Source organism: Copidosoma floridanum, unplaced genomic scaffold (genome assembly GCF_036245765.1).
Source record: "Copidosoma floridanum isolate Cflo_tuat_1 unplaced genomic scaffold, Cflo_Japanese_pri ptg000004l, whole genome shotgun sequence".
NCBI lineage: Eukaryota > Metazoa > Arthropoda > Insecta > Hymenoptera > Encyrtidae > Copidosoma > Copidosoma floridanum.
Window position 1 is genome coordinate 18,799,104 of NW_028321881.1, and position 14,445 is coordinate 18,813,548.

General features: G+C 32.4%; 1 protein-coding gene across 2 annotated transcripts in view; it reads right to left on the minus strand.

Moving 5' to 3' along the window:
• ProRS-m (prolyl-tRNA synthetase 2-like protein, mitochondrial) overlaps positions 1 to 14,445 on the minus strand; it is a 310,699-nt gene that overhangs the window by 44,524 nt on the left and 251,730 nt on the right. Inside the window, exon 4 of one of the 2 annotated variants that reach the window (XM_014352307.2) lies at positions 8,804 to 9,019. The exons of the other annotated variant lie outside the window; for it this stretch is intronic. Within the exon in view, the coding sequence (XP_014207793.2) occupies positions 8,804 to 9,019 (216 nt within the window). The remainder of the gene's footprint in view (positions 1 to 8,803; positions 9,020 to 14,445) is intronic. 2 annotated transcript variants of the gene reach the window in all.

The window sequence follows — 14,445 nt, forward strand, 5'->3', positions numbered from 1 at the left end:
AGTTGGCCAATTTTATTCCTAAGGCTCTCCATCTCTTTGTTAGTTGTAAGAGTGGTAGCTAACATTTGATTTTTCTGTGCTTGTTTCTAACGTTTTAATGCTTTTTGTTATTTTCCATCCCTTTCCAATCGCTCTATTTCTTCAAGAGTTTTAAAAAAAGAAATGGGGTTCGTTACATCATCATCTAATACTATAGCATAGTGATAATACGATAATGTGGCTCGTCATTCTTTACAAAAGTTTCGATCCAATAAACCGCCGTCTTCGATCAGAAAATCGTTAGGGATCACATGAAAAATTGTAGGTTTTCCTTGTAAAGTCATATACATTGTTCCTTTAGTTAAAACTGAGTGGGGTGTAATTGCGGTAAGATTAATAATTTCACTAGTCTCTACACGTGAATATGGATGCAGCTGATCTAATTTAACCAGATTTGGGGTGGCACCATCATCGAGCATGATCGGATAAAGCGATTTTTCCCTTCTGGGGTTGACAACCTCATGCTTGTAGGCTCGTCGTCTACGCCAAGTCCCTGGCACGTACCAATGTGGACGGTTTCGATTCTGTTGCTATGTTCATTACTTATGCTGAAACATTCGTTGTAGAGATTGAATTCTGTCTTTGGGGGCTCACCTCCGAATGACGATTGGGATAAGCCGTCTGGAAGTTTAAATAATGCGGCAAACGGTTATTTCCTCATTGGTACTGATTTTAAAAATTCTGATTCTGATAATTAGGGTTGAAACTTCATTAGTTATAACCATTATAATTATTATTTTGGCAGTATATATTATAATTCTGACCTCTGCCTCGGTATGCTTGATTATTCCTAGGGTTCAAATTAGGATTCCTTTGAGTGTAATAATCGTTAGGATTTTCGTTACTATACTGTCTAAAATTATTCTCATAATAATTAGAGTTTCTCGCCTGATTTGGAAAATTCTGATCCCTTCCCTGATTCTAATAATTTCCACGATAATTTTATTCATTACTTTATTGTTGACATTGTCTATTATTATTTTGATCATTATTGTACTGCTTATTAGCGTGATGATTCTGATTGTCAATCTGTTGTTCATTAACTTGTGGTATTTGATGTGATGAAAATGGCTGTTCAGGGTACCTATTCTATCATGGGTATGGGTCACTAAGATCATTTCTAAAATCACTGCGAGGTAGTCCTTGGTATCGTGTGTCCGGAATTATACCCACTCTCATTCAGCTCTCCAATCTCAATGCATACTCGAAGGAATCGGCTAGAGAAGCAGGTTCTTTCGCATCTACCTTCTGGCTTGTCATAGGTGCTAGTCGTTGTATGAACATATCTAATGCCATATCTTTTATAGGGGTCATTATATGCGCGTTGTATGTATTGCCTTTATCTTCCATCAAGGCCTTTTCAGCACCACTCAGTAGTAGGTTTACGTAATCATACAATTGACCAACCGTGATCGATCTTGTCGTTGGCGCACTTTCTACAGCTGAGTTTGGTAATAAGCAACGGTTTTTTTCGTCGCATATCTTTTGTTCAAATGGGTTATAAATGCTTTGAGGTTTTCGAAATCTTGGCCGCTTACGCTTATGCGTGCGGCACCTCGTAGATTCTGTAATACTGCTCTTTTATATAAATCTTTTTGATCATCTCTGACACAGCTTTCTCCGTTTCTAAGATCTTGTGTATAATCCTTCAGCGAAATATTTTTCCCATCGAATACAGAGATAGATTTAATTGCATGCTGAAATGAGAAGTTGGCATTGAGGGACTTCATCAGCACTTCGGCTACTGTCATATCGGCGTCATCGTATTCATTGGCCATTTTCTTAGCTGTATAAATTGCTTGACGTGCGTTTTTTTTTTCTTTGTCTTTTTATTTATTTTTATCCTATATTCTATAACTGCGTATAATAATACATACTGAAAAAAAAAAAAAAAATTATACTATTATTTTGTTTTCTTTCTTTGTTTCCAAAAATTATTCTATTAAATCCTTGACATTTATCGCAGAAGACATAAGTAAAAAAGAAATAAATATATATATATATGCGTATATGTATACGTCTTTAATACGAGTGTTTATTTGGCTCATGCATGTGCGTTGCTTGAGTTTGCTTTAATTTTTATAAGTATACGTCTGCCGACGGAAAGATAAGTGTAATATGTGTATGCCCGGAAACTAAAGTGAGAAAGTGTAATCAAGCGCGCTTGTATGATATCATCTGCTTCAAGCGAGGTAATATACAGCGCAGGGATTTCTCATATGGCCTGTGCAGCTATATACCCTAATTGCTACGCCAGCATAACGTAGGGCGTGATTTAAAAACTCTCTTCGTTGAATAAAAGTATTCGCCTTTTAGCACGTTTAAATATGCTATCACTATATCTACTCTCGACCACTGACTAGTATACGTATTGTTAATGGATGGATCTGTGTTGATATTTCTACGCATTTATGCGAGCATGTGACAATTCAGGCGCTGACGCCTTAATGCCAATTATACTGTATGTATCAATACAAAACTGATATGTTTGCTTATATAAGGTGTTGGGTCCTGTTTTTTTGTATTTACTATGGTTCTACATTACTAAAATATATGCACTGCGACCTAATACAGGATAATATCAAATGTTCTGTATGTGCAACACGCAATTTATGTGCCTATAAATCATGAATAAGGCAAGAGAAAATTATAAGAAGTCTCGAATTATTAGTAAATTATTAGTTAATTTAGATGGTTGGATCGCATACTGTTTTTGTTAAGTGTATTTGTAAATAAAGTTGTTTTTATTGCCACATAAGTTAAGAGGAATCGACAGATTGATAGTTTATTTTGAGCTGTGTATTACATTTATTGCTCGTTTACGAGGTTCCATCAACTGGTAACTAAATACATTATTATGCACGCAGAAGATGAAATGTGAGCTAATGATTTTACTTGCCGAGCATTACTTCGCTGCAATGCTTATGAAGGATATTTTTTAGATAGTTTATAATATTTTAATTCGATTCTTTTTACGTAGGTGAGGCCTAACTTAGGGTGAAATTAAAGTACGTCGTCGTGTCTACTAAATTGAAAAATCATATGCTTTTTGCTTGCTTTGACAATGGCTTTCTCGTCTCAGTGCTGTAATCCCTTGGGGTTGTCCAATCACAGCAGTATATTCAAGAATTTTTTAAACTTTCCAACTGATTTTTGAGAGGTATACCCTGCTGTTTGTGATGGATCAAAGATTTGTACAAAGTGCAGATTTCAAATTTACAAACTGAAATCTCAAAATTCTGATTCCCGTCCCAAGAACAAAAAAAGCAAAAATTGAAGCAACTTGCGATGAAAGCTATCATAAAGCTGGTGTCGCCATCCTTGATCAAATCAAAGAAAAGTTTGCTCTTTCAAGTAGTAGAGATAAAAGAATTTTGTTACTTACTCTGTCTCCGAAATTCTGGAGTAATGACATAACAAGAGAATTTAACTGTACAGAACGAGAAGCAAGGCAAGCTACAACTTTATTATCTGAAAACGGCATATTAACAGCTCCCAAAAAAAAACGAGGCAAAGTACTTCCTCTTGAAACGGAAAATTTAGTTAAAAATTTTTATTTACGTGATGATGTAAGTCGACTTATGCCTGGCTTCAAAGATTTTATTTCGGTGAAATAAGAAGATCGTAAAAGGATTCACGTACAAAAAAGATTATTACTTGCCGATTTAAATGATTTATTTCTACAGTTTAAAAAAGAACACGAAAATATCGAGATTGGTTTTACTAAATTTACTTTGCTTCAGCCCGTCCACTGCATCCTAGCTGGAAGCAATGGAACGCATACGGTTTGTGTTTGCGTACACCATGAAAATGTTAAATTGATGATGGAAGGGGCTGACGTATCCGAATTAACAAAACTTAGCAAATTATAATTAAACAACTACCATGATTGCATTGCAGCCCTAGTATGCGATAATCCGTCAGATGAATGCTACACGGGAGACTATCTTGATTGCCTGAATACAGCTCAATTGAAAAATCATTTAATTCAAGTATTTAATAACAACGATATTTGTGAAGTAAAATTCCAGAACTGGTTTCAAACTGATCGGTGTAATATAGCATAACAAACGCTTAATGCTCACGAATTCACTGCTTTACTCTGTAAAAAGTTAATGAAGTTAAAAACCCATGATCATTTCTCGAAAAAACAATCACAGTATTTTCAAAACCTCAAAAGTAACTTGGAAGATGGCCAATTTATCGTGTGTTGTGATTTCGCGAAGAACTACGCGTTCGTAGTGCAAAACTCGACCCAATCGTTTTATTGGAACAACAATCAGACAACTGTATTTACAATAGTTATTTATCATAAAGAAGGAGATGAAGTAAAACATAAAAGTATTGCCATTATTTCCGATAATTTAGCACATGATATCATAGCCATGTATGAGTATCAAAAAATTATTGTCAATTATTTAAAAAAGAACTTTAACTCGAAAAAAATTTTTTACTTCACCGATGAAGCTGGCCAAAATTTTAAAAACAAAAGTAATTTCCAAAATCTTTTATACCACAAAACAGATTTCGGTATACCAGCTGAATGGCATTTCTTTGCTACTGCACATCGCAAAAGTGCTTGTAATGGCATTCGAGCAAACTTAAAACGAGGCGCGAGAAGAGCAAGTTTGCAATTGACGTCGGAAAAGCACATTACCTCTGCTGAAGCTTTATACGATTGGGCAAAAAGTCACTGCAAAGAAACTGAAATTTTTTTTAGTGCGAAATCAGATTATGAAGCAACTTCATTATTTTTAAAAAGTAGGTTTAAAAAATGCAAAGCTATCCCAGGGACACTAAATTATCACGCAATCATTCCTATTGATAACAAATATTTTATGCTTAAAAATACATCTTTAGCCACAAAATACCAAAATTTTCCTAAAGTGAAGAAAGAAAATCTTAAAGCGACAAGTATTGAGAAGAAAAAATGTATACTACCAAAGAAAAAAACTAAGTGACTATTGTAAACATTATGTGAGAAATATAATTACATAGTTATCGAACGGTGTAAATAATTTATTGCTTCGTAATTCTGAACAATAATTATTAACCAAAATTTTCCTAAAGTGAAGAAAGAAAATCTTAAAGCGACGAGTATTGAGAAGAAAAAATGTATACTACCAAAGAAAAAAACTAAGTGACTATTGTAAACATTATGTGAGAAATATAATTACATAGCTATCGAACGGTGTAAATAATTTATTGCAATGTAATTATAAACAATAATTATTAACCAAAATTTTTCTAAAGTAAAGAAAGAAAATCTTAAAACGACGAGTATTGAGAAGAAAAAATGTATACTACCAAAGAAAAAAACTAAGTGACTATTGTAAACATTGTGTGAGAAATATAATTTCATAGTTATCGAACGGTGTAAATAATTTATTGCAATGTAATTCTGAACAATAATTATTAACCAAAATTTTCCTAAAGTGAAGAAAGAAAATCTTAAAGTGACGAGTATTGAGAAGAAAAAATGTATATTACTGAAGAAAAAAACTAAGTAACTATTGTAAACATTATGTGAGGAATATAATTACAGAGTTATCGAACGGTGTAAATAATTTATTGCAATGTAATTATGAAACGATGTAAATAGTTTATTTTATCTCTCTGTCAGTTTTGGATTGATAAATACATTTTCAATACTTTTGTTTTGTTAAATTCAATTTTGTTTTATTCTTTTTTAATGGCAACTCATTAAAATAACATAATTATTTATTTTGTTGTGTAGTAAAAGTCGAATCAAAACAGCGCAACCTAACCATGTTCGCTTGGCGATATATATATAGCATACCATCACGCGAGTTGAGCAGCCGCTGCCACTGTGTCGTTGCACCCAACTTTGGCATTCAATATCTCGCTAAAATGAAAAAAGTACTCTCAGGATATTGCCATACCTACGTAAAAAATCCTGCTTTTTCGATTGGCACTGGTTAAAAAAATTTTTTAAATTCCGTTTTTGAGATATAACACATTTTGTGTTTTTTCTAGGTTGAATCGTCATTTTTTCAAAAAACCGATTGCATCACCGAAAAGCTGAGGAAAAAACACGTCGATCTTATGTTTTCATTATTTTTTCTCAGTTATTTATAATACCGCAATCGCGAGTTGAAAAGTACATGTTTTGGTGCTCGCGGATCGCGCTAGGACAGTTGACGTGAAATGCCTCGTATATGTATTTGTTATTTTGATGGATCACTCTAAGTAGCAGATCTAGGGTAAAGAATGTCCGCTATTTCAGCAGGACTAATGGGGATGAACAGCTCTAGTTAGCAGATTCAGGGTAGGGACAGTGTATTTGTTCTGTCTCATAAGTTTTATTTATTTATTTACGCAAGTCATCACTTAACAGAAATACCATAAAAAAAATTTTTTTTAACCAACATCTTTTTAAAAAATTTTTCTAGTCGATCTGAGCAAGTACCGGCAGAATCACTCACATGTACGGTTATTCATTTTTACACTGCATCTAACATCATAAATGTTAAAGGGTAATAATGTATATAGATTTAAGAATAAGGGTTTAAATCACAGTCTATATTTTTGAAGTAAAACTTCTTATGGCACATTGCGAATTTTTTCGAGCGACACGAAATTTCTAAGCCACCCACCACTCCAGCCGCTCTCTCTCTCTCTGCCTCGTCCCCCTTGCCACCAGAGCAGTGCATGTACGCGTAGAGTGGGACGTGGGACGCCCTTTCTCTCATTCTCTCTGCCTCACTCTCCTTGCTACTACATGCTTAAATTTTTACGTATATATATATATATATATATATATATATATATATATGTGTGTGTGTGTGTGTGTGTGTGTGTGTAATGAGGTACTATTTGTTATTAAATAACCTCAAATTCGTATTTTAGTTGTACTTTTCTGACATATGAGTTATAAATTGCGAAAAAATTATAGTATACCTTGTAAATTAATAGAAATGTCCACAAATTAATTAAAAGTGTTTTTATAACAATATAACCTCATAAAATAAGAAAAATCGTCATATCTTGACGAAGAAGCAAAATAGGCCAAAAATACCGATTTTTTACGGGTATCCTAAAGGGGAAATAAAATATTGAGACGCACAAATTGAAGTGCCATTTGTTATGATTACATAACCTTAAATTCGTATTTGCGGTCTATCTTTATGAAATTGGAGTTATAAATTACGAAAAAATTGCAGTATACTTTAAACATTAATGCAGATGTGCGCGAAGAAATTTAAAGTGTTTTCATGACAACATAACCTCAAAAAATTAGAAAAAATACCATATCTCGAAGCAGAAGCAACATAAGTCGAAAATACCAATTTTCATGGGTTTACTAAAGGGGAAAAAACAATCGAAGCGTACAATTCGGTTTGATGAAAACATGATTTTCAGCCATTTCCAATACAAAATTTTTTTTACTTGTTTAATGTTATTGAAATAAATTTACTTATTTAACTCGAAGCAAAAACACATATGATTGCTTCTCATATAATTTTCTGTATAAAATGAGTTAAATATTTAATACTTGAAGTTTCACTTCTATCGTGGGTCCCACGACCCATTTTTTTTTTAAATCTTACTAATAGTTATAATTTTATTACTAAATATAGATATGGTTTCATCATTAAGCCTCTTTGTAAGAGGTGCTAGTGTCATCACTAACTTATGCGGGAGTTTATTAACTCTATTTTAAATGGGTTTAAGTTTATCGGTAAAAAAAGGAAAATTTTCTTACTTAGAGAGAAAACCATTATCAATACCACTTATTACGAAGTCATACCTTAGAAACTGAAACTATTTTTGGGGGGGGGAGCAGGGATAGTAGAGGGCAATCAACTAAATTTTTATTGGGTTAAATTTCACGGGTATAATAATGAAAAATTTCCTTATTTAGGAGCAGAATTGGAGGAAGCATGAGAGAGCTAGTCAGTTTCTTGAAACCATACAACTATACAATGTAAGAAGATGTATGTATGTGTACATGTACACTATTTATACTAATATATTATTACTATGAGTGTCACTAAGTTACTATATTCTTCACAATTTATAATAATGATTAACGATATGCAAGAAAGGCAATATCTTTTTGAAATTCATGAGCAATTTAGTAATAGGCTTTAAGAAATAGTTTTAAAGGTTGTATTTTGTGATATTGTTATGGCCCCCAAAATATTATATGGTACTTGCTGTACGATAACTGCCATTTATAAATGAAAAAGATATAATAAATAATCTCAGTCGCGCCCATCAAAGTTCCTTTAAATCATACGCTTCTATAGGTTATGTAAAATCTTAGAATGGCTTGTTTATTTGTAAAGTAGTTGAACTACAAAGTTGGGTCATCGCACTGTGCAAAGTTGTAAGTGTTCATCTGTGTACTAGGCTATAAATTCTATGTACCTTGCACCGTTGACACCTTTGGCCAGTTTGACTTTAGTGCGAGTTACTTGCTCTGTACGATAAATTGTTTCTTGACGATTTTCAAAAAAGGTACTACGATTGTCTATCAACATTATGTGTATCTCTTATGCGACTTTAATCATTTGTAAAAAAAATTCTATTTGTTTCTAATAATGCCTGAAAAAATTCACGTACCAGTCAACGAAACGTCGCTAAAAAAACCAAGTGCTTATTGTTTGTCCTAAAATATTGACAAATTCATAATTATGTTAATAGAGCCTAACGGTTTTCGGGATGTCTAAATACATTGGTGTGCAGGAGCAGTAGGTAAACTGAAGTTGTTTAATTATTAATCAATTTTTTTACTTACCTTCGGAGGCAGAATACAAACATCAAATGGGGTTAGTATTCGTGGCCATCGTATTTCCTCATTAGTTGATAAAATTTCAACAGCTACGGCAATAAGACGTGTTAAACCAATGCCATAACAACCCATTTCCAAAAACTTTTTTGAATTCGTCTTGTCAGTAAAATCAGCTTTAAGGGGTTTAGAATATTTTGTACCCAATAAAAACGTGTGTGCTATCTAAAATTATGAATACAACTTTAATGACATACATTTGATACAACTATCAATAAAGGTATAAAAATATAATTTTACTTCAATGTGTATGTAATACACTTTCTGGCGGGAATAATAATACATAGTAATTCAATGAAAAAGACTATTTATAAAAAACTATCATTCATTTCAAATAAACTTAGTTTTGACTGCGTAGTTATGCAGTTACAATACTTAAAGATTTTTCAAAATTATACAAGTTCACAGACTTTGGTTTATATTACGCCCAATTCATCATAACCATCAGGATGAACGACGAAAAAACGCAATTTGAAATGTATATTAACAAAGGCTGAAACACATCCAAAAAGTTAAAGGATGATTGAATATTATTGAAATGGAAGTATCAAAAAGCAGAAAATGCTAAGCGTCAAGAATTGTCAAAAACTTGTTTTTATTCTAAGGGTGTCAGTTGCTAAAGCTAAGTTGAAAAAAAATTTATAAATTGATAGATGAATATACAAAGGAATGACATTTGACATAAGACTTTGCTTTTAGAAAATTATAACAAGAATTAAAATTTGATGTTGCGAATGGTTAAATTACTCTATGCACAAATTTCTAATTATGATACAGTCAAGTGTATAAAAATTGAAGTTAGGAGTTATAAGTTATTATAATCACACTTATCATAGTAGTAAAGCCATGTATTTATTTTTCATAAGGCCTATCATTTTGATATTTTACTACTTACAAAGATAGATCTCAAAAGTTAATTAAAAAGTCTTCTGAAAACATTCTCTAAAATCATACTCTTTAAAACAGCAAGCTTAGTTTGAAATAAGTTTAATTTTTTTAAGAGTCAAAAACTGTTATCTCCACTCTTAAGAAAAAAAACAGACTAAGTCACATTTGACTTTGCTTCAATAATGTAACGTATATTGAGGACATTTTTGTATTGGTAAAAATTATTTTCATGGTCAGAAGTGGATCAAAAAGTTGATACACCAACAAAAGACTTTTTTGAATAAATGGAGATAAGAATTTTGTTACCATCCAAGATACTGTTTTATTAATTATTTTCAACATCGCACACAGCTCAAATTTTAAGCTTCACACCTGATGGTACCACCTACTGCTCGCCAGATGGCAACTACTAGTTTCTGAAGTACACCAAAAGTATTGAAACCGGATAATTGTCCCAGATCACCCAATCTTTAGCCAATACTAGGTCTTCGCTCACTCGACGAAACCTACGCTATGGCAGTGGTAAAAGCATTACTTACATGCAATAAACACTATCGTATAATACCACTTGAAATCTTACTGTGTCGACTCTCTTTTTTAACCACTCTTGCTAACCATCACCTACACTCCTTGGCTTTATTGTCCAACGACCGAGAGAATCTGGCATCTAGCACACTGGCTACGGGCTCATATTGACTGTAGCGCATTAAGGTAAAATACCCAGTTGGGGAACAACTTGAACTAAAGTACCAACAGAGGAACAGTTACAGTAAAACATAAAAGAAATGAATAAAAAATAATTTTATATTCAGCAAGGTTTGGAGAATATCATTCAATATTTCAGTCATGTAAACGTTCTATTTCTTTGAGCAAAAAAAATCAATTTCAAGTACTCTTGTAAAGCAATGAATAACTTAGACTTATTGATGCACAACTCGTTAAAAAAGCCAAAAATAGCTATACGTACTATTACTACATTCAAACAAGTTATGATGATGAAACTTTTTTTTGTTTGCTGTTCCTCTTAACCAGCCTATTTGAATTTTGCTCCCAATAGAGGAACGGTTGGATAGCATCGGTTTCGTTACATCTACTGTGTCTCGGCAGATGCACCTATAGAGGTACAGTGAAAACACTTCGTTAAAACAAATTATTGCTCAAAACGTGAATATTGATAAGTGTAAACTTCAAGTCATCGAATACAATATACATATATATTTATGTTGTTTTTGTCAGTATGTTTAAAAAATGTACTTAAACCAAAAAAAAATTATAACCTAAATACGTTACGTGTACGTTGTTTAAAAACAAGAATATTAGCTCATAATTTTTAAACTTTTCTGACAGAGAAATGAAACGTGTGTCCTAAACTAAGTAATAATAAAAAGTTACTTTTATTGCATTAATATGTACAGGACAATGACTTCAAAGAAGAAAACAGAAAACCAGAAAAAAAATTGTAAAAGGCAGAAATCATCGAGAAGAGAAAAAAATCAAAACAAAAAGTGGGAGGGAAAAATTGTTTCAAAAGGATTATTAAAATGAGAAGCAAATAGAAATCAACATTTACACCGGAAATCATTTAGGAAGCTATTAATGCGATAGCTGGAGGGATTGCAAAATAGGTCCACTGACTGTGCTTAGTTTGAGCGAGGAAGATGATTTAGTCAAGTGGGTGATATGCAGTGCGGAAAGAGGGTTTCCCGTGACCAAAACAATGCTCCTCGATACCCTGCATAAGTTTGATGATCGTCCAGGAAAGCATTTGTATCAGAGCTTTTTGAAGAAGCATCCTAACTTAAGTGTACAATATTTTTAATTTAGCAATACGATGATTTTTTACAGTTTTTTCAAATTTCTCCCAGATATATTTATGTGTTTGTAAATATATTGTATGATAATTTTAATTATTTGAACTTCGGTAATGATAACCAATAGTAATGAGCATGAGGGAGAAAATTCATTTTTAGTTAAAGCGAATAACGATTATGTTAATGTAGAAATTATAAAAAGTATAGCTACTATAGACTTCGTACACGTAAGCAATTTTAGTTCTGAGGAGTCATCAAATTTGATAGGTGAAGCTAGTTGTATCGATGACGATCAGTTTGATTTTTCATCTGTAGAGAAGAAAGGCATAAAAAAAAAGGTTCCAAGTAACAACATTGGGAAAGAATGTGAAAATGTTACTGTTGTTGAAATTAACAATAAACATTTTGATGAAGCACTTTATTTTTTGTTGAATAAGCCACAAGGTACGCCAAAAAATAGTTATTGCTTAAAACTTAGGTATTATTTAGAGTTGACTGAAAAAATTCCCAGGATAAGTATTGGCTTTGAGCGCAAATGAAGCTACTGCATATGAAGCATCAGCTGTAAAAGTAAAAGATGATGTACACGTGAGTACAAAAAACATTTCATATGAAAATGCACAAAAAAATCAATAGATAAAGTACTTCTCACCACAAAATGTCGCCTACTATGAGTGATTCCAGTATACTTACCGGTGAGTTATTACTTATGTATAACGCAAAAACAGTTAAAGTTGTTAGATCAAATAAACATATTTTAAATCTAAATTCTGTCTTTGATTTATCAACAAATAAGAGCCAAGAAAAAAATAAAAAATAAATAATGAAACAGCCATAAACGTACGAGACTTGCCCTTAAATTCAGCTACCTAAAACATAGAAAACGTATCAATAGTTGACAACAATTCGAGTGAGTGTATAAAAAATTATATTTATTTTACGCTTGATTAAAGCTCTACTTTACGCAAGTTATCATTTTCACGGTGAAAAATAATTAAATACATTCGTTGTAGGTTCTAGTTTAGATGAGTTACATTTGTCATCGAGCATAAAGCTATGCGTTACGGTGCTTGTTTTTAACAAAAAGAATAAGAAATCAAATGTACTCCACACACTTGAAGAAAAAGAGGATGTACAGGTTTTATGAGAAAAACAAATATTGTCAGACGAGCCACAAAAAACAAAAAACAAAAATGAGAAAAAAAGAAAAAAATCTAAATAAATTTTTCACTGAGCAAAAAAAATTGACAGAGAAAAAAACGAGATTAATAAGCAGATGAAAAATTAAAATTGAGTCTTAAAACAATTAGAAGACATTGATAGAGCAATAGTGAGTCCAAATTCTTGAATACTTAAAAATTGGAATTTCAAAAAATATTAAATAATTCATATTGTGCAATGATATTTTAAAACATAAAAGACACTTTTTTTTCGAAATTCGTATTTACTTTTTAATTATTAACAATATTGTTTTTTAATGCAATTTTACAGAAAACGTGGTTTTTATTGACGACTTTTTTTAAATGTTTTTTTTTCAATGGTGCATCAGATTCACTCGCTACTGTGTAGCCTTTTCCTGGAGAAGACTCCATATTTTGGACATCTACTCCTCGCCGGTTAAGCCAGCGCTCTCTGCCGAAGCATCAGACCCAGGCTAATTAGTCTCCCCGTAGATGCCCCAGGTTACAGGGACCACTCCTCGCCAATAAGGCCAGCGATCCCTGCCTGGCACCTGGCATCGGCTCTGGTAATGCTTAACTGTAGCCCTAACACTGTTTTGCATTCACCCAGGCCCGAAGACCCATGGACAAGGAAAAAAATCTGGAATTACTCTGAAGTAAAATTCCACGGAAAAACCCGCCCCAAAACAGTCGGGGTTGAATAGGAACTTTTTCCGGTTATAACAGTTTTTTTTAAATCTGCTATCACTAGGAATCGAATCCACGACCCCTAGAACAGCGTTGTATCAATAACGAGCACGCTTACCCCTGAACCAACGCCACTCTATTGACGGGTTTAATGAATGTTAATGAAATTTGTAAGCATGAAGTAAAGTAGTTGTATTTTCTATAAATATTTTTTAAATTTATGTAACACATGATTTATTTAAACTAATTAGCCATACTTATAAACATTTAAACAAAACACAAATTTCGATTCCTTGTTACATAAAAAATAAATGAGGTAAAAAAAGTTAGGGACTTGCATCAAGGAAAGAGTGACGTTAATTTGTTTATATCTATCTTTATTGTGCAGCAATAAATAACTCGCAGTTTGCTGTACATAAATCTACTATGTATCAAGCATGTTACAGGTAAGTAGAACTTGAATGCCTAAGATAATAAATACATTCTACTAACTAAACAACACTTTTTTACGAATTCGAATTTCTTCAAACAAATCACTGTAAATGTTTTTTCATTTAAATACAATCGATGTATAATTAGAGCTTTATCTTCATTTTCTGTCAAGTTAAAGTTTGACATGAACTCTTTGTTTTCATAATACTTTCAGTGACAGCTTTCTTAGATTCAGCTTGATTTTCACTTACTAGTGTGAAACAGTGATACTGACGAGTGTTTTTTAGTATTTTAGCCATGGCGTATCAAGGCTTTGAAAATTTTTTGTTTCTGTTATGTTTGTTTTCTGAGCAAAAATCAGAACTAATATTTTTTTAAAAATTTTTCGCCTATTTATATAAAAGTTTTGGCAACGTGATGTGTTGGTCATCAACACACTGCCAACTAGGTCGGAATGGATGTCGTTTCACTGTACCTCCAATTTTATTACAAGCCTTTTTACCGTGGGAAATGGCTAAAAAATTCCACAATGCTTTGATACCAAAATCTTTTTTGTGATGAATTAAATTAATAGAGTTGAATTTATTTTTAT